This window comes from Strigops habroptila, chromosome 1 (assembly GCF_004027225.2).
Source record: "Strigops habroptila isolate Jane chromosome 1, bStrHab1.2.pri, whole genome shotgun sequence".
Lineage (NCBI taxonomy): Eukaryota > Metazoa > Chordata > Aves > Psittaciformes > Psittacidae > Strigops > Strigops habroptila.
In genome coordinates this window covers 96,038,697-96,059,540 of record NC_044277.2, presented here as the reverse complement: position 1 = coordinate 96,059,540, position 20,844 = coordinate 96,038,697, and the positions used below count along the sequence as shown (strand labels likewise).

The 20,844-nt window shown below is 41.4% G+C and overlaps 2 protein-coding genes across 10 annotated transcripts; one reads left to right on the top strand and one right to left on the bottom strand.

Annotated features, from left to right (window-relative positions):
• Nucleotides 1-936: 936 nt before the first annotated feature.
• On the bottom strand, nt 937-9,122 carry LOC115607293 (probable 2-ketogluconate reductase). 7 transcript variants are annotated; one of them, XM_030484429.1, is made up of 7 exons: nt 8,620-9,122; nt 7,544-7,790; nt 4,984-5,365; nt 3,591-3,762; nt 2,721-2,899; nt 1,670-1,766; nt 937-1,271 (listed from the first exon to the last, which is right to left on the bottom strand). In XM_030484429.1, the coding sequence occupies exons 2-7, from the start codon at nt 7,742-7,744 to the stop codon at nt 1,115-1,117; spliced, it is 1,188 nt and encodes a 395-aa protein (XP_030340289.1). In that variant the 5' UTR covers nt 7,745-7,790; nt 8,620-9,122; the 3' UTR covers nt 937-1,114. The 7 variants fall into 7 exon arrangements, with proteins under 7 accessions (XP_030340289.1, XP_030340323.1, XP_030340316.1 ...); XM_030484463.1 differs by lacking the exon at nt 7,544-7,790 and adding an exon at nt 6,273-6,483; XM_030484456.1 differs by lacking the exon at nt 7,544-7,790.
• Nucleotides 9,123-9,576: 454 nt separating this feature from the next.
• TXNL4A (thioredoxin like 4A) lies at nt 9,577-20,566 on the top strand. Of its 3 annotated transcripts, XM_030484525.1 has the most exons (5): nt 9,583-9,649; nt 9,913-10,086; nt 11,224-11,301; nt 19,002-19,105; nt 19,797-20,566. In XM_030484525.1, the coding sequence occupies exons 4-5, from the start codon at nt 19,062-19,064 to the stop codon at nt 19,966-19,968; spliced, it is 216 nt and encodes a 71-aa protein (XP_030340385.1). In that variant the 5' UTR covers nt 9,583-9,649; nt 9,913-10,086; nt 11,224-11,301; nt 19,002-19,061; the 3' UTR covers nt 19,969-20,566. The 3 variants fall into 3 exon arrangements, with proteins under 3 accessions (XP_030340367.1, XP_030340385.1, XP_030340378.1); XM_030484507.1 differs by lacking the exon at nt 11,224-11,301 and having other exon boundaries at nt 9,577-9,649; XM_030484518.1 differs by lacking the exon at nt 11,224-11,301 and having other exon boundaries at nt 9,648-9,665.
• Nucleotides 20,567-20,844: the final 278 nt, after the last annotated feature.

The following is a 20,844-nucleotide window of genomic DNA, read 5'->3' as shown; positions in this document are numbered from 1 at the left end:
GAATATTTGTTGGTTTATTTTTCAGAAATTGCTGACCTTCTATTTGTCATTCCCAGAGGGCTGTGAATTGACAGCCTTAAAAAAGAAAAAAAAGAGGTAGACCATTTACAGCTACCATTGATTTTCCATAGGAATTTTGAGAAGAGCAGCGAGGAGAGTTATTCAAGGACTGAAGATCTTGAATCCTCTCTAGCAATACTTGCTGCTGTCTTGTTAGTAGTATTTCACTATTTGTATGTGAATGTCTAACTGTAGGTCTGCCTACAATTCCTGTGTTAAAACTTCATTTTACCATCCCTTCAAGAAGCCTGACCATATTGCAACATAATGGAAAGGCTTCCTGATTTTATGGAGGTGACAAACATCTACTCTTTTCTGACTCTGTCGCTTGCTCATAAGAATGTAAGAAAAAACTTGGCCTTGGGCTGCAAATTAGGACTGATCCCTAGTTTTGCTTTAGGCTGTACCCTCACCCATGTGATTTCAGTGGTGGATCTGTCATTGTTTTATGGCCAGTCAAGATAAAAGTATATTCTTTGTCTACATGGAGAAACTAAATCTCTCAGAATTTGCTTTTCAAAGCATCTCCTCAGGAAATTTAAAGATACGTGCTCAGTGATTGGCTTGGCTTTGATTTAACATGTAGATGAAGCAGAGCTCTTCTTACATTAGAAAACGTTAGGCCTATGATCATTTCAAAGGAGTCTGCTTCCTTTAGTGTTTTGATATAGAAGTAGACTATTGCAATATTGGCTGAAAAGTGTTTCAGGATACAGTCAAATTTCAGCAGGGAATTAATGCTCAATTCACCTTTAATGTATTTGAGAGTGTTACACAAACTGCTTGGTGTGCTTGCTTATCATTATGTAGCAGCAAGTACTAGAACACAGGTATTCACTGAAATGACAGACTGAAGACATCAAAGTGCATAACTGCTCAGTTTAAAATCTTCAAACAAATCCCTTTTATTACTTCTACTTTATTTTTCAGAACTGTAAATAACAGTACAGATCAAGTCTAGTGAGATGACAGCTTTGCAGTAATTTAAAAGTGGTACTGTAAGATATAGTGCCTTCCCATATGTATGAGATTTAGTGATATCATCTGGCACACATCATTTGGGAAACACTTCGCTTGGAATGGGTTGGCCACTGAGAACAGCCAGCATATTTGCTATTGCTTCTTCTGCCATCATATGGATAGCATGGACTGTTGCGGTTCCAATGTGAGGGGTTATGATGATGTTATTTAATTTTAATAATGGATGATCTCTGTAAGAAACAGAAACAACAGAATGTGTTACACAGGGAGTTTACTCTGCAGCTATCCCACGGTAGCTGTTAAGAACTGAACATCAGGAAACAGCAATGGCATGTTGACATAAGAGGGCCACTAGCCCTTATAAAAGAACCCCATAAAGCTGTGGGAAGCTTGCTTACCCATTTCTTCTTCCTTTCTATTGGTTTTGTTGCCTTGCCTGTCAGGCTGGCAAAGAACTGACAAATGTGGGAAAGGCAAATGGTTTGTCATCTGATTATAACTGTGAGACAGGCTGAGGTTTTGCCCTTAAACAGCGAGAGAGACTCCCCATGGAGATCAAGATTTGGCATGCTTTGGCACACAGTTTAAAACATTTCAGAGTAATAGACTTGAAAACAGGTTTATTTACCTTGGCAGAGGCTCAGGGTATGTCACATCCAGAGCAGCAGCCCTAATAATCTTCTTCTGGAGAGCTTCTACCAATGCATCTTGATCAATAACTGCACCTACATTGAAATGAAATCTTGCTATCATGATGAGTTAATGAACACATATTTTACCTGGAAGAGGAGAAAGGTCTCAACGGTCTAGTGAGGAAAAATTACAGGATCTTTGTCTTGTTAGAAAGCATAATGTTTTTCTAATAACCATGAACCAAATAAAACAGGTTTAATTTATTAACCTTTCATTAGAGAAGGATTATCAGGTTAGATATAAGGAAGAAGTTCTTTACTGTGAGGGTGGTGAGGCACTGGAACAGGCTGCCCAAAGAGGTGGTAAATGCTCCATCCCTGGCAGTGTTCAAGGCCAGGCTGGACAGAGCCTTGGGCAACATGATCTAGCGTGAGGTGTCCCTACTCATGGCAGGAGGGTTGGAACTAGATAAACTTAAGGTCCTTTCCAACCCAAACCATTCTATTATTCTATGATTATGGTCCGCTTAATAAGGATTTTCCTGGGATGTGACCACTTTCAGTCTTTTCCTCATTTTGACACTGACTTCCTGTATTATTACAGACAAGCTTTACACTTTTTTATCTCTGCTTTGTTAAGTGAAACTATATTCTCTCTCATATGCTTGTTCAGTGCCAACAGATCTGTAATCCCATGTGAGGTTTCTTTTCCTCATAGCTGTTTCAAATGAAAATTATGTTTTTCTTTGTATCCCATTCATCAGCAGCAATGATAAACCTTTCAGTTATTTCCGCTAAAAAAAAGCTGTCTTTAGGATAAGGCTAAGAGAACAGAACAGCTACTGAGCATCCATAAATCCTACAGGATCTTTGAACACTTGGCATCTGATCTATGGAAAGTCATTAATTTGTAGACTGCCAGGTACTTCATGACTCAAACAATACAGAGATATCACAGACTGAGGTTGGAGTGGGGAATGTCAACATAATCAGACAAAACACAACCTTAACTGTGCAGTCACAAACAATGCTTTTAGACTGTCCTACCTCGGCTGATGTTTATTAGTGTAGCTGTGGGTTTCATCAGTCCCAGCTCCTTTTTCCCAATCAGTTTGTGAGTCTCAGGAGTCAGGTTCACAACCAACATAACAAAGTCAGATTGCTGCAGTAAGTCTTCCATCTTCTCACAGTAGTGGGCACCAACTGCTTCTTCCTCATCCTTTCGTCTGAAGGAAAAATGCACACACCCCCAAACTGACACAAGTACTTCTAAGTGGCTTTAACAATCAACCCTAGGAGAAATATGGAACAGCATAGAGACCAAGAGGTTTTAGGCCAAGGTAAAGACATTGATAGGTATAGATGGTGGAAGGGAGGTGGGAAGAATGTGGGTTACAGAGAGGAAGAGGCAAGAGGAGTGGTGGGACACTGAAGGAGTGATGTATGTGCAAAGCACATAGGCAATATTAGGCATAGGAAGTTGGGGATGCAGTCAGAACCCACTCTTCTCATGCATCTATGCCAATTTGTGCTGGTATGATGAGTGATCTGGCTGAGCTGAGGAGAGGGTGACTGGCTGGGTGGGCCAGGGATGCTTCCAGAATCCTGAAGAGTCCACCATGACAAGAGAGACAATGAGGGGATGAGGCCTGGTTTGCTTGGACATCTTCAGAAAGGTTACACTTCCCTTGTTCCAAAGTGCCATTAGCTTACCAGGGCAGAGTCAGTGCAGGAGGCAAAGGGGAGCTACTTCCCAAGCAAGGGAAACAGTAAGGAGCCAAAGTGAGGAAGTGGTGGCATGCTGGTGCTCCTCATGCTGCTTACAACTGTCACAAGTGCCTAGGAAGACCAGGGACACAGAGCAGAGCTGTGGCTTCTGTTACTGCCTAATTATATGCAGAAACCACATGTTTTTACCTCCGGTTCCTATTATGATACAGGATCTTCATGTTGAAGGCTCTGGCTCTCTGAGCCACTTTGTACCCAATGCTGCCCATTCCGATGATCCCAAGCGTTGCTCTGGTTACTTCCACACCCATCCAGTCAACGGCAAAACACTTCGTCTCTGGAGAAACCGCAATCTGGCAGCCTGAATGTAAATACATGCTAAAGGGTACAAACTGACCATAAACGTAGGCTTGGGGGAAAGAAAAAGTTTCTCACCATCACAGCAGCGGGGCTGTGGGGCACCCCTTACAAAACATCCTTGCTAATTTTGACCAGTTTATAGAAGGGCCTGGATGGTGCCATTCCCTGCAGGAGGGCTGGAGTCAGTAACACAAGGGGGATGCTGTGATGAGGACTGTGCTAGGAGGAATTAACTCTTCTGTGGCTGGAGTATTTTCTTGGAAGTTCAAAAACACCTTCTTTGACACTTAGCACTGCAAGCATTGACTTCACTGTTTTCTTTGGCTGGGGTAAATCTCACCATTTCTCTCCTGTATCGCAACCCAAAGCAGCCCTATTGCTTGAACAGGTGTGAAGGTTGCAAATTCCAGCTTAGCCAGGGGTCTCAATAAGTTTTTATATAAAGAACTTGAGGCCCAGCAAGATGCAATAGTGAGAAGACATCACGGGGAAAAAGGTGCTACTCCATGCTCGGGATGGAGCAGCAGTGACAGAAAGACTATGAGGTCCTGAAGACAGAGGCAACTTCTTGTGACAGCCTCTACTGACACCTTCCTTTCCCTGAAAGGCATTGCATGGCAAGGGCATGTGGGGAAAGGACCTACCTCTGAGGACACGAACTAATGTCAGTGGTACAGTTTGGAATAACTTTGTCAAAAGGATTATGAGCTCTTTCAATAATAATGATGATGCTGATGCTCTCCTGGAAACACAACCCTTTCTGCTTTCACAGAAGCAGGAAAAAAATGAAGAGTTATACTAATTATTACTCTAGAGCTGGGGACATGGCCATTAATGCTTTGCACCTCCCTATAGCTCCTAACACTTGTTCAAAGGGGAAATGGAGAAGCAGTGACATTTGATTTGGATGCCATTTGTGTTCAGTTTTTACTGTTATAAGCAACCCACTCAGTAAACACCCAGAGGAGAATTAAGCCTCAGACATTATTCCAAAGAGGATATCACAAGTGACTTTAAAGCGCATAATTTACTTACTCTTGTCACCATTGCCTTAAAAAGAAGTGGGACACAGGAAAAGCAAACCCTCTAAAAATGGAGTCCTCACAATATTTTTTCCTTGTAAAAGCATCCCAAATACTGATTTGGACAGATCATCTGTTTCATAGTAAAAGTGAGATATGCCAAAGAAGCAGCTAAGATCCAGGAAAGTTTAAAACATTACCTTCCACTAGTCTTCTGGCAGAGGCCAGCATCAAAGCCATTCCCATGTCTGCTGTTGGGTCCGCCACGGCATGTGGGGTGTTGGTCACTTTTACGCCAAAGTTAGAAATCATTTTCAAGTCTAAATGATCGACTCCAACCCCAGAGTTTCCAATTACTTTTAAATTAGGCAGGCTTTCTAGAAGCTGCTGGTCAATAGTTGGCCTGCACTCAAACACAAAAATAGACTGTATTTTTTTGCTCATTTCCTTTTTGTTTTCAAGAAACTCCTTCATGGTGATAAGGTGAAAGTGTTTCTTCAAAAGTGCTGCCAGGTTTTCTAGCACACCATGAGTTCCTCCTATATCCAGAACCAAAACGCCCGGCAACTCCTCTGCCATGACCTGCAACAGTGGAATAGAAGAAATATTCCTCTGTTTAGGAGAACACCCTTAAATGAGTGATGTTGTAGTGATAATTTAAGTTCACATCTGTAAGACAGGAAACTGATGGAATTCAATATTGCTTTTAGTGAGACAGAATAAATCCACAGTCACTTGGTACTAGTGGTATATTAGACAACTTCCCAGTGTTTTCACTAACTGCTGATTTAGACTATAACACCAAGGAATATCCACCCCTTCAATCTAAACTCAGTCCTACAAGTTGTTTGTCTCAAACAGTTTCATTCTAGTCCTGAATCAATGCTGATCTTATACAAATCTGGTAGCTTCTCAGCCTTATTCACAAATTCATTTCTATAAGCAGTGGTATGAAACAAAGGCTGCTAGAAAGTTACTCCAAGTTTCTTGCCTACTGATGATACTTGGTGAAGCTGCAGATAGCGTAGGGAGGCACTGAGGCTCAGATGGAATGACAGACATCTGTCTGGAATAGGTTAAGTCTAACAAATTTGCATGATGAAGGGCCATCCTTGGACAGCTACCACACTGCTTGCCTTCAGAGCTTTAAAGATCTAGATCTGTACCTGAACTTACCTCCTGCAAAATTTAGCATACCTGTGCCTACATGCTGAACCAGTGGGGAAGAACACAGGGTAAGTACCACTGACAGCAGAGTCATTCATACTGGAACATTTCCCCTACAGAGTAATTCACACTAGAACTTTACCCCTGCCCAGTTTTGAGCCTAGTCCTCTCTGCAGTACTCATGCAAATGTATTGTATCCTGCAATAAGATAGGAGCTCCACAGATAGCCACACACCTAATTAGAAGCAGACCCTACAGCTACAAAAATGGTAGCTGGAGATTTGCCGCATGCCTTAAACACAGTTGTACCTAATTTCTTACAATTCTGTTTGCTGTGCTCCAATCACTTTAGGTCTCTATCACATACTGTGTCCTAGACTTGGGTCCAGGAAACCTGATGTTGCTCTAACTGAATCAGAACTATTTTCCACAACAGTGTGCTGATTTATTCTGGGCACACAGTGCTGGGCAGAGATTTCCTGCTGCTTCAGTCCTCTCGCACAAGCCTTCACCAAGTAGGCAGAATTCAAACCTGCAACAAAAAGGCGTCAATGCAGATGGAAAGTTCCCGTCAAACTCTATCTACCCTTGTCCTGAGCAAATGCAGGCTTATCCCAACTGCATCTATCAAATGCTTACAACCTCGATACCAGTAATACTGCTTTATCCTGGCCCTGACCTGCATTTCTGCCTCAGTTCCAGCCTGCTGCCATACATGGGCTAGAAGGGGCCTCCATGTTAGGACAGGTCTGCAGTTCACCGCGAACAGTGTCTCTGGTAACACTAACTGGTTTTGAACAGCAACAAAAAAAGCAATGAGATGAATAGTGCAAGCATATTGCAAAGGAATACCGTGTTCTTAAATATATCTATTTCTTGCCAGCTGAAATATGCTGAACCCTGCCAGCCCCATATGCTTGTGAAAATTGGGCACATATCCCCAGCTGTAATCTGTGTTATCTTTTAGAGTATTACACAACAAGACCTGAGAAAGATAAACTAGATTTGTCTTCCAGAGTGAATTATGCACAGAATAAAAGACAAGATCTGATGTCAAATTGTGACAGTGTTGTCCAGCTTCTTGATAATCACAACCTGATGCTCCTGCAGCAAGTTACTTAGACTGGACATTAACTAAACCTTATGCTGCAGATGCCAGTAAGGCAGCACTGTATTACACCATTTGCTTTCATAACCACTTCTTCCTCCATTACACTACACCACTTTTGAAGGTCAGAGTCAGATCTACATTCATTTTAGAAGCACTTCCTAAACTTCACAAGCAGATAGGTGATCCATGAGGAAGCCACAGTGCAGTGCAGGGAGAGCTGGTTTAGCTTTAAACAAACCAGCTGGTGCATTAGAAACAGGCTAGTTAAGTGTAATTAATCTTTCACTAGTGTGGACATGCTGGGTGCACCACAATTTCAGCCATGTTTAATGCTCACATGAACCACTAACAGACTGCAGCTTGGTTTCAAGAACCAGGGTTCTGCTAATCCAGGCACAATCTTAAAAATTATGTTGATAGCAGTAAACTAAAAACATTTAAAGGAACCTTGCAGAGGTAAGGTGGCTCTCCAGATACCAACCTGGGTCTGAGAAGTACTTATTGTTCGTCCTCCAGCACTAAATGGGCATGTCTTATACCTCTGTCTGTAATCCACACTTCTCCTGTGACAGTGATGTCCATGAGAAGCAATAGCTGGATGCATACATTTACAAGCCAAATTTGACTGGCCAAACATCAGTGGAATCGGTTTTAACACACTGAATGCTTTGCTCCTGAGCATAATTCTCAGTTATCAGATGTCTTGTCCGGTGTGCTAAATGTAACACCTGTTAAGGATATGACAATTTGGGTTTTGGACTAGTATCATCTGCAGTATTGCTAACTCTCTTCTTTAAAGCTGTCATTCCTCACATTTTCTATTTATATAAGATTATCTGCTTTCATGTATGTATACATCTATAATCATATGTAACACATTGATACAATGTATGTGTACTAAGTTCTGGTGCTCGCATGGCAGAGAAAACTTTGACAATATTACTCAGATTGAGATAAGTGGCAAATAAAAAGGACTACATTTAAGCATTAACTTCAGTGCTAACTGAAGTGGCCTTACTTCTTTTGTGGAGCGTGACTCACTAGTTACTTGCAGATTTATTGACTAGCACTGCTGTATCACTTTGGACTTAGCCAAATCATAGCAAAATGATTTTGCTACGAGAGTGACAGGACAGGGGATAACAGCTTTAAGATGACAGAGGGTAGATTTAGATGAGATCTGAGGAAGAAGTTCTTCCCCGTGCGGGTGGTGAGGCCCTGGCACAGGTTGCCCAGAGAAGCTGTGGCTGCCCCATCCCTGGCAGTGTTCAAGGCCAGGTTGGATGGGGCTTGGAGCAACCTGGTCTAGTGGAAGGTGTCCCTGCCCATGGCAGGGGGTTGGAAGTGGATGAGCTTTAAATTCCTTCCAACCCAACCTATCTATGATTCTATGATTCTATGAAAATAAACCTATGTAATTTTCCCTAGCTGTTTCGAATTTAAGCTAATAGCATGCGTTATCCAGAATAAATCCCTCCCACTAACTTCTCTGTTGAAGAAAGCGAAATTACCTAAGTAACCACCGCAGAATTAACCGGGGCTATATTTCTTACTTACTCTGGTGTCTCTGTCGCAGCTCCACTGGAGCGCAGCGGGAGGAGCCAGCAGCTAACAGTTCCGGCTCCCAACGGGGCACATCCGCACTGCCCCTGCGGCCACGGCAGGTCTTTGACCCGAGCCGGGATCAGCGCCTGCTTCTCTAGATAGAGCTTGTGCCAAAGTGCTTCTGTCTGTAACAAGACCAGACGACCTTCCTCCTCCTCTCATGCTCCCGGCACTGAGTTGTCCAGGAAGAAGGCTCACAAAACGAGGACTTCGGTAGTGTTTGGATTGCTTCGCAATTCTGGGGCAAAGTAATTTGGTACAATTTCATGCTACTGTTCCCGGACTGTTCACCACAGCCCTAGCTCAAGTTTGTGTGGATTTTTTATAGCGGAAAAATATGCTTTTCGCCCGTTCTGCTGCAAGCTAACCTTTTAAATGAGCGCATGGTGTAGATTAGAATTGTAGAATCACAGACTGGTTTGGGTTAGCAGGGACCTTCAGTTCATCCAGTTCCAACCCCCTGCCGTGGGCAGGGACACCTTCCACTAGACGAGGTTGCTCCATCCAACCTGGCCTTGAACACTGCCAGGGATGGGGCAGCCACAGCTTCTCTGGGCAACCTGTGCCAGGGCCTCACCACCCTCACAGGGAAGAATAACAATGTAGAATAACATACATGCCTTTCAGAAAGCAAGATCAGCCTGGGATGCCCAATCTTAATGGCCAGCTCAGCTCTGAAACCTAACGTTGAAATGTCCATGTTTCGCTGCTGATGACTTCAACAGAAACATTTACCCAGCGTGTTCAAGTACCGGCAACTTGATGGTCCAAGACAGTCTTCCACCCCTCCCCGCCCGCCATCACACTTCGTGCAGTCCAAGCGACGCCCCCCGCCTCTTCGACGCGCTTGCCTCGGCCATTAACGAAAACCCCGCCCCGGAAGCGCGTTTTTCAGCGTGCCCGGCCGCGGGAAACGTCTGTGGTCACTTCCGCTTTCCCTCACGCCGCGGCTCCGGATCACCGAGAGAAGGAAGCCCAAGGGGTGCGGCGGGGGCGGCGTGCGGCGGGATGGGGATGGGGATGGGGATGGGGATGGGGATGGGGATGGGGATGGGGATGGGGCGCGGGGAGAGGCTCGGCCGTGGCGCTCGGTGGCTGCCGGCGCCTCGCAAGGCCCCGGTGAGGTGGCGGCATCGCTGTGCCGCGGCCGCTGAGCGGAGGGTTGGGCCTGTGGGAGTGTGTGTGGGGCGCCGTGCGGAGGCAGGCCGGTGTGTCAGCTCCCGGGTGGTCGCTGTCGTCCCGCAGGCTCGCCACCCGCCCTGCAGGATGTCGTACATGTTGCCGCACTTGCACAATGGCTGGCAGGTGGACCAGGCCATCCTCTCGGAAGAGGACCGGGTTGTGGTCATCCGCTTCGGGCATGACTGGGACCCGACCTGCATGAAGATGGATGAAGTCTTGTACAGCATTGCTGAGAAGGTAACTGGGGCTGTAACGTGAGGTGGTTGTTTCCTGCGCTCAGTGTTTCAAAGGGCTTATACGAAGCCTGAGGCAGGTTATAACTCGGTTTCTGGAGAGGTATTCCAGCTTTAGGAGGCACCGAGAAAGCTGCTTGGTTGCTTTCGTGAGTGACTTCTAAAGTCATTGACTACCCTGGCGTTTGTAGAATTTAATGGGGTGAAATGAGTGTTGCAAATTTGGAAATCAAAATCGCCTGTTAATAATCCATCATTTAATGAACATCAGCATTCAAGCAGAAACAAGTGTTTGATATTAGGACTGCTGCGGTTCTAGAGAATGCAGCTCTGTCGCTTTACAATTGGAACATATAGTAGCTTCAGATTTCTGTTTGAGCAACTTGAAAAGTTACTTTCATTTTGACTCTTAAAAATGGTGACATCCTGATGTACAGGATGGTGTTGATTAATCTGTCAGTGGTATTTTTTGTGGAGACAGATGGCATTCCACTGAGTTGCATGGGCTGAATTAAATTTTAGGATCCAAACTCTGAAGCTGTTTTCAGATGGAAACCAAACGCCTGCTGAAAGCTGCTCACTCACGTAGGGAAGACAGATCTTGAAGAAAACTTTGACTATTAACATACAGAATTAACTATAATTTATCTTTTCATGTATTTGGTAAAGGTTTTGCATAGTGATAGATGTAGGAAATTGATAGCTCTTCTTTAACTGAGTTGCATAGAAAACGATGAAAAAAAAAATCTGGACCAAACCCAGTAACTTTGGTAGGAAAAGGAGTTGTCTATCTTAATGTAAAATTGTGTGCATACTGCATAACTTGATATCGAGTTCTTTCTGTGGTGTACTCCTTTCTGGTTTAGTGCTATTTTTAAGTAAATGAACTTCTGTCTCAAAAATCCCTACAATGAGAGAACTATACCTGTAGCTAACTGTTAAGACGTAACAGAATACAGTAAGGAGTTGTGGCATGATTTGATTTAGTTGTTTTAACATATTGGGAGTGTCTTATGCTCAGGTACTGTAACTATCGACTTTTGGTAGGATGTTTGGCAATTCAGCAGACATATTGGCAGTTAGGGGTGACTGGGGGAAGAAAGAACAATATAACTTCTTATTTAAAAATCTCCCTCTGCAGAAATGGCAAATTAAAGGGGGAGATCCTTCCTCATCTTCTTGCTTACAAGCCATGTTTGGATCTCTGCTGTTTTAAAGAGTGAGTAAAAGTTCCAATTGTACAGGTGTTTATACTAGAGAATAATACAGAATGTTAACATGCTGTAACTGCATGCTACATTTGAAGAAAATGTAGCCATATTTTACGTTTGTTACCATGGTGCAATATTCTTTCAATCTGCAGCATATTTTTCGGTAGCAGTGATATTTATCTGTACTTTACAATAGCAAAATGGTAATTTTTCAGTCTGAATCCTCTTTGGAGAAAGGAAACTAGAACAAATACAAAGATGATTATTTTCACTGAAATGTACTGCGCTTACAGTTGAATGTTCTCTTCCACCCCCTGTGTTAAATGAAAAGACGCTAGGATTCACTCAGTGTCAAAACAAATGACAATTGTAAGATGTTAGATTTTTGCTTTGTCAGGGTTTCAACCAAACAGCTAAGAATTAAGGTTCAGAAAATTCCTCTGAACACCTTTTTTAAAAACATACTTTTTTGGTTTTTGTTTTTAGGAGGCTCACAATTATAAAACCCCATTCCCCAAAATACATGCCTTTGGCTGCTAAATTACTTTAATACTCCTTATTTAAGAAATATTTTAAAACCATGATTTAGCTAAGACTGAATACCGTAAATCGGATAACCTCTTGTGAAACCAGCTTACTTTAATCAGTAGGTTGTGTTGGGTCAGTGTGGGTTTAGGGAGGATTGTTCAATTGTTCTGCATTTATTTAATTATAATCAACAGTGTGAATAGCTGTGGCTTTTGCTCAGACATTAGTTGCGCCTCTGCCTTTCTGCTAAGGTTACATGAATGAAAAGTGAGAGAGGAAGAGAAGGGGGGGCAGGGAGGAGGGAGCTATAAAAAAAGCATATTGGTATTATAGTTACTGGTGCTTGTAATTAAAGTTGACCAAAGCTAATCCATTTACTATTATACATTATAGACTATATGTCTATAATTTTCAAAATTATTAGTTGTAAGCGTTTCTGTCAGCAATATAATGTCTTTCCCTTTTCCCCAGGAAATTTATCACCTAAGCTTACAGCAAAATTAGCAAGAAAAAAGAATCAAATAAATATATATAGTACAGGCTCTCAAGTTCATACTGTGTTTGCAGCCTCTTTCAGTTCAGTAATGCAAGTTTGCTGGCCACCTTCAACTTGAATGTTTTGCTGCAAAGGCTAATCTCAGTTCCTGTATCTCCCTCCCCCCCCCCCCGATTTCCTTGTCCATAAAGACATATATAAACATAAAAAACATTGTCTGAAAACTGGTTGGCAAGATGAGAAGATAGAATCTTGTCTCAGATTTGCTCAGGTATTTACTGTATAGACTTTGGGCCATAACGTAATGTTATAGTTGTGAGATTTGCTTCTAAAAGGAGCCAAATCTTAACAACAACAAAGTATTACTTAGCCCTAACAGAAATTTAAAGAAACTTCATGATTGTTGCCATTCTTCCTAGTCATTGATCATAATGCTGTGATAATCTCATGTTATAGGAATGCATTAATTCTTTTTTGAATGGCATTCCTCATGAAGAAAGTCAGGAGGGAAAACTCTGGAGGAAAAATGAGATTTACTTCATTTGGCATATTATTTTTTTCTACATCTGTGTTTCCTATTTACCAGCTAAGCGTGTGATCTTTATCAAGATAGGACTAAAGAATCTGTATCTGATGTTAAGAATCCTATAGATACACTGTATTTTAGTGTATGTTGCAAGGTTAAGTACTTTCAGAATGAGCTTGTGTTATTATATGTGTTCGACTTCTAAAATACCGCAAGTTTTTTTTGCATATTTTCTGGGCAATAAAATTTTGGTTTACGTTAACAACATTAATATAGTCTCAATTGTACAACTGCAACTGCTTTTATTTAGTGTGGTTTGCTTGCTCTGAGTTGTATCTAATTCTTGTTCTGAGGCCTCTGTAGTATATCCCTAGTTATAACTCAAAAGTCAGAAAGAGAACCTTTTAGCAGCTACTGCCTTGAAAAGATGGCAAGCTTGTTGTGCGCAAGAATGTAGTTTTTTGAACTGACAACTCTATCTGGAGAATAGATTCATATCCCAAAGGATGGGGAGAGATTAATCTTTGGTTTGTCTTCACAGACTTACTAGTTTGCATATAGATCCAACTCTTACATCCATACCAGCCTGAATCCATAAATACTTAAATTTGGTTTTGCTTAAAATGAAGCCTAAAGTAAAGCCTTGTGAATCAGAGCTGTCTGTGTATGAAACCAGCTGGGATACTGCTCTGTACTGCTGTGAAGCTGGCTCAGTGCTTCTGAATCTTGGCTCTAATATGGTGCCTGAGACAGGAAGTGCATCTTCAGGCTGTAAAACCGGTCAATACTGTGCAAAGAGACACATTTGAGTAGTTCTGCAGGGCTTGTCTGCAGAGCTTGTCTTGTGCTGAAATAAAATGCCTCTTGGTGACAGGTCTGCCCTGTCTGGCATGGTGACTATACAGTAGCTATTAGGACACTGCAGTGCTTCTGCATCACCTTTCCATATTTAGCCTCTTACCTATGTTTTCATCTAGTTCATTCTTAGGTCTGAATCCCAACTTCCTGCGGCTGCATATATTGGAGTGTTTCATGGCAAGACCCATGTCACAAGCAACCTTGGCAGCCAGTGCCCAGACTCAACAAAGCACATCCTTGTGGTAATCTCGTCAGATGTGAAATTAGGCCAGCAAGGGGGAAAGAACAGAGCCAATTTTAAAAGTTCCGAATTAAAATTTGAGAGTCCATAGCTAGGTTGGAGGTCTGCTTTAGACTTCATACAAACTTTTGAGCAGGCAACTGTCATCAGTTTCATTTCTATAAAAGCAGGTAGAAGAGAAGAAAGATGCAGTTAATGTCTGAGATACTTGGTGGTAACTTGTGTATGTGTTGTGTAAAGGTGATCTGAGTAATCTGGTCCTTTTGAGTAAGATTTATGTAATATCTTAGACTAGAATAGTCTGGTTCTCTTTCCTAAGTCCTTAGGCTGTTAATGTTCATTGCTAGTGACAAGCATTTCTGGTTCTGCAACAGTTCAACTAAATTAAATGTGTAATAATGTAAAACTAACTGTCATGGTTTAAGCCCAGTGATAATAATGATAAGGAGAGTAACAAGAGGAGAGAATATAAAACTAAAAGGGGAAAAAGAAAACAATAAACACAAGTGATGCACAATACAATTGCTCACCCCCCATCGACCGATATCCAGCCTGACCTGAGCAGCGATCTGCTCCTTCCAGGTAACTTCCCCTAGTTTATATACTGGGTATGATGTGCTGTGGTATGGAATGCCCCTTTAGAATCATAGAATCATAGAATAGTTAGGGTTGGAAAGGACCTTAAGATCACCTAGTTCCAACTCCCCTGCCATGGGCAGGGACACCTCGCACTAAACCATGACACCCAAGACTCCATCCAACCTGGCCTTGAACACCACCAGGGATGGAGCATTCACAACTTCCTTGGGCAACCCATTCCAGTGCCTCACCACCCTCACTGTAAAGAACTTCCTCCTTATATCTAACCTAAACTTCCCCTGTTTAAGTTTGAACCCATTACCCCTTGTCCTGTCACTACAGTCCCTAAGGAAGAGTCCCTCCCCAGCATCCGTATGGGCCCCCTTCAGATACTGGAAGGCTGCTATGAGGTCTCCATGCAGCCTTCTCTTCTCCAGGCTGAACAGCCTCGACTCTCTCAGCCTGTCTTCATACGGGAGGTGCTCCAGCCCCCTGATCATCCTTGAGGCCCTCCTCTGGACTTGCTCCAACAGCTCCATGTCCTTTTTATGTTGAGGACACCAGAACTGTACACAATACTCCAAATGGGGTCTCACAAGAGCAGAGTAGAGGGGCAGGATCACCTCCTTCGACCTGCTGGTCACACTTCTTTTGATGCATCCTAGGATATGATTGGCTTTCTGGGCTGGAAGCACACACTGCCGGCTCATGTTGAGCTTCTCATCAATCAGCACCCCCAAGTCCTTCTCCGTGGGGCAAAGGCTAGTTTGGCTAGTTTGGGTCAGCTGCCCTGTCTCTGCTTCCTCCCGGCTTCTTGTGCCCTTCCTCACTGGCAGAGCATGAGACTGAAAAGTCCTTGATCGGAGTAAACATTACTTTGGCACAACTGAAAACATTGGTGTGTTATCAGCACTGTTCCTGGGCTAAAGTTGAAAACACAGCACTGCACCAGCTACTAAGAAGGAGAAAAATAACTGCTGCAGCTGAACCCAGGACAATATCCACCCCTTATTCCATACCATTCACGTCATGTTCAGATCCCACATTTTTCAATATACCATTGCTTTTGTTTCATTCATGTATATATATATACACACACAAAGAGAGAGATATCATTCCTTAGTCCGTGGACCATTACTATAAAGTTTGCTGAATTCATCCAGTCCATGATGTCAGGCTCCATCTCTTGTAACAGTCTTTCAGGGCAAGACGGCTGGTGTGTAGTGTTGGGTCGTTGCCTGCTGATGACACCGCTGAACTTGTCTGGTCACTGCTGAGCTCGTCTGGTTTCATCTTTCTTTGTTGGGGTGATGATCGGAGGGAAGTCAGGGTCAGTCGATGGTGACCTGGGGACAGTTCTGCTGCTGCTGGCTTTTCCCATGACTTTATTCTCTGCTGATGATCATGACAGCACATTTCTTCTTTTCAAAGCCCAGAGTGGTGGAGATGGGCATCTATCTGATGGGCTATAAAAGTATTATATAGCAGGCAACAGCATATAATTGAGTTCATTGGCTGTTTTCACCCAAAATTAAATCCCCTTGAGGCACAGATTGGACTTCCCCACTTCCCACATTACCCACCAAGTATATCTGGGGCCCTGAGCAAAAGCAATCCCACAAGTGGGTTTGCCTTTACCTGAAGCAGTAATAACCCACACTGTCTTCCCCAACAAATTCTTTATGTGCACCACAGGAACTTTATCCCCCTCTACAGTACGTAAAAGTTCTGATTGGGCTGGGCCAGCCCTGTTGGCAGATCCCTTAGTGTTGACCAACCAGGTGGCTTTTGGTAAATGTGTATCCCAGTGTTTGAAAGTCCCACCACCCATTGCTCTCAGTGTAGTTTTTAACAGCCCGTTGTACTGTTTGATTTTCCCAGAGGCTGGTGCATGGTAGGGGATGTGATATACCCACTCAATGCTATGCTCTTTGGCCCAAGTGTCTATAAGGTTGTTCCAGAAATGAGTCCCACTGTCTGACTCAATTCTTTCTGGGGTGCCGTGTCGCCACAAGACTTGTTTCTCAAGGATAGTGTTTTGGGCAGCGGCGTGGGACACAGTATATGTTTCCAGCTGTCCGGTGGTTGCTTCCACCATGGTAAGCACGTGGCACTTGCCTTGGCGGGTTGGCGGATCATGAGCAATTGTATTATGCATCACTTGTGTTTGTTTTCCTTTTCCCCTTTTAGTTTTATGTTCTCTCCCCTTGTTATTCCCCTTATCATTATTATTGGTGCTAGCAGTAGTGGTTACTGGACTGTTCTTATCTCAACCCATGGGAGTTACACTCTTTCAATTCTCCGCCCCGTCGCTCCAGGAGTTAGGGGGGAAGAAGGAGGGGAATGAGTGAGCGGCTGCGTGGTTCTGAGTTGCCAGCTGGGCTTAAACCACGACACTAACTTCAAAAGTTTTGTTGTTCCAGTGCTATGTGGAGTACCCAGTTCTTGGAAGTAATCTTTTAGTTTAGCAGTGCTTTTGTAGTGGTCTTCTGGTGCAACATGTAATCACCTTGGACTAATCTTTCAGTGAACAGAGCAGGACCTAAGAATGTTGTATTAATGCTTAGTGTAACTTAAAATTATTTTCTGATCTTCAAATTAAATAATTGTTCAAAGATTGTGTAGTTTGCCGGATCTGCTGAATGTGTTGTAGAAATTTCCCCGTGTGGCAAAGCTGTGCTACTGTTGCTGAAAATGCCAGCGGGATGGAAGAAGAAATTATAGGAGTAAATGAAAATGGCTCTTCAGGTTTTGGGTTTAAAAAGCAACCCAAAATGACAGCAAAAAACCCACACACAACTGTCTTTTGCCTCCTAAGGCTAACCAGGGAGCAACTTCAGTCACTTTTCAGCTAAATTGTTGACTCTGAACATTCCATTAAGTTTCTTAGAAATCTTTCATATAAAACTGAAATGGGCACAAATGATCAGTTCAGAAGGTGTTGATATTATGACTAATTGAGATTTTCAAGGCTTTCCCTCTTGCCTGTTTTGGAATATGGTTTAAATGGGATGTTTTCATTGGATTGACAGAGTCTAGGATTATAACTGGCTCCATAAAAGCACAGTAAGAACTATTTTAATGCTGTTTCACCTCAGAAGAAATTTTCTTTTCTTTGCTAGTAATACTTACATCTCTAAAGTGTGATTATTTTTTATAATTTACAAACTCTCTTGAAGCAGAAGTCCATAAAAATTTATTTACTGATGCTTCTGGGTTTGTGGTTTATTTGTTTGGAGTTTTTTGTAACTAAACATCTTCATACTTTCTCAATTAAAATGCCTGCTAGGATGTTTAAGTATAGGGTACACCATATATAATATTTTTCTGGTATAGTCTAATCCTGTTTTGTGGACTAAAATAAAATACCTTTACATAAGAAGAAATTACACTCATCATAGCATTTCTAGACATTTGATAGCATAATTAACAAGTAGGAAGTACTGTGACAAACAGGAAGTTTGTCGTAAATCTTAAATCACATGCGTTAGGATGGTAATTTTGCATAGTCAGATGGAAAGGATTGAAATTGTATCTGTATGCAAGTAAGGATGGGGTGAACAAAGCTGTGCATTCATGGTTTAATGCATGAGCATTTGATAATACACCTTATGGTTAAATGCTTGTGCAATTTCAGATGCATACTGACTTTTATCATATGTGTTAATTTCTATTGTACATGTATGAGCTAAGTTTAGAAACTAAAACTTCCCCTAATTCCACTTCAGGTCAAATACGCTACATCTAGGAAACAAAAACGTGACATGGTTTTCTTTCAGGAATGAAGACATTAACTATGACATTAAAGGGGACGGATTCTTGTGCACTTACTCAGTAACTCTGCAAAACGAAAGCCTGTTTTACCAGAATTGCCCAGAGAATAGCTTCTCATCAAGATCTTTCTTTCATTACCAGTTATATTTTTAAGCTCCAGTTCTAGCTTTCCACCTCTCAGAAAAGCTGTTAGGTTTTATTATTAAATTTATCAGTTTTATTTTCACTTTAAGAGTCTTGTTAAACAAATTAGATGGTTTAAAGGGGAAAAATGCTTGGAGGCAGGCACTAGGGCATTCTAGATCATTAATTTTCTGAAGTCTATAAGCAGCTGATGACAGAGGCAACGTGTCAGCTTGGCTTGCACAAAGCAGTTATTCTGCTTGTTTAGAGCTGTGCATGTCACTGCGAGGTCTCAGTTATATATAAAAGGGCATTTGTTTCTCTGGGCACTGATTTAGCATAGTATCTTTCCAGTTGATGCTGGATGTGAAATGAGCATCTTGGCTATATTTAAAAGTATTTTCTATGTTAATTGGTGGTTGTGGTTAAAAGTAATGGCAAGACTGTTGTTTATTGTGATTTTATGACTTATTATTTTGGAAAATATGGTGCAATAATGAAAGTTTGTCTTTTAATTGGTAATACAAATATTCAAAAGCTTGGTTATATAATACTTTTGTATTTCCTGTCTTCTTCTGTTTAGGTAAAAAACTTTGCTGTTATTTATCTTGTGGATATCACTGAAGTACCAGACTTCAACAAGATGTACGAGTTGTACGATCCCTGTACCGTCATGTTTTTCTTCAGGTACATAATAGTTCTAGAATGTAACTCAGTTAAATTTTTGGTGTGTCAAATACAGTAAATGATTTCCAAATTCATATTAGTATACTGACATTTACATTTTCATTGCTCTACAAAAAGAGTAAGCCAATTAAATAGGAAGATGGCTTGTTTTCCAGTTAGCCTAGTAACAGTGTTTTGATGGTAGAGTACAAATTAGTGATAGTGAAAGCTGGTTTTATTATCCATTGTTTTGAGTTTTAAATCTGAAGCTCCCTGTATAGAATACTGCAGTAATACGGCAGTCAAGCTTGTCAAACTTGCTTAAAAGATATACCCAAAGCATTAAGTTGTTTTTGCAGCTAAAGTATCTACATTAATGAGACATAATGTGCCGCTGACAAGCGTGAAACTCTCTTTGATGTTAGACAGTAGTGGGAAAGAAATATAGAAAGAAATAAGGAATATGCTAAAGGATAATTGCACTGAGTAGCAATCTTGGGGGCATGTTTGCAGTCTTTATTCTAGCTTTAGAAATACTCTATTTGAGTGACAGGAGTGGATACTCTTTTTTTGAGATTATTTTGCAAGCTCATTTATGTTATAAGGGCTTCATTTGAATCCTACATAATGTTCTTGTGGGTGATAGAAAGTTTCTGTCTGAATTATAATACCATATTAACTTGCCTTTTTTTTTCTTTCTCTTCCTCTAAAGGAACAAACACATCATGATTGATTTAGGTACAGGTAATAACAACAAGATCAACTGGGCAATGGAAGATAAACAAGAGATGATTGACATTATAGAAACTGTTTATAGAGGAGCCCGCAAAGGTCGAGGTTTGGTGGTATCGCCAAAAGATTATTCCACTAAATACAGATACTGACATTTTTTGGGGCTGCCTTTTTTTTAACTCTACATCCACTTAAGTTTATTCTTGTGTATGTGTACATATATATATATATTAAAAAAACCCAAACCTACAAATCCTTTAACTTTGAGCATATTTTGAATTATTTAAAAGGTTTGAATTCCATTTGGAAAAGGAGAAGATGCGAAGCCTGGAACTTGTCTGACTGCAGTAGTATTTACTGTAGATTAATTTTGGGTTGTTGGGGGGTTTTTTATTTTTTAAAGACTTTACTCTATGGTGTCCTTTTGGCATTATGTATTTTTGTACACAAAAAGCCTGTTTGCAGAAAATAATTTCCACTGGTTTTGTTTTCTTTTATTACATAAATACCTGGGAAGACTATACTACAGCTTTTTATAAAAAAATAAAGTGAATTCCACTTATTCACCTTAATTTTCTTTAGCTAATTAAATTTGAGAATGAAAACTAATGGGATGCAAAGTCATAATGTTGAAGATAAAAGCTCATCACTTCTGTCAGAATATTCTTGCATAGTACCTTGGTCTTCTGTATCCATTAAAAATAGAATAAAACACTAAGATGCATTTATCAATATTTAGCTCAGAGAAAACATCTTCCATGACTTTGTGTGCACACACGACCCCCAATCAACTTAATTGATTTGTGGTGATGGACTTCTTTTTTATGATAATTATGCATAAGGTAGTCATTTTGAAGTACTTAGCAGATTCTGCAGTGCTAAAGGGTAATTGCAGTTCTGGAACTGGCTGCATAGGCAACAGTTGAAGAAGGGAGAACTGTGCTTTCTCTTATTTGACCTCCAGTTTGACTGATGGTATATTAAAATGCATATATACTCATGAGACTTGGATTTGATTACAGTGTGGC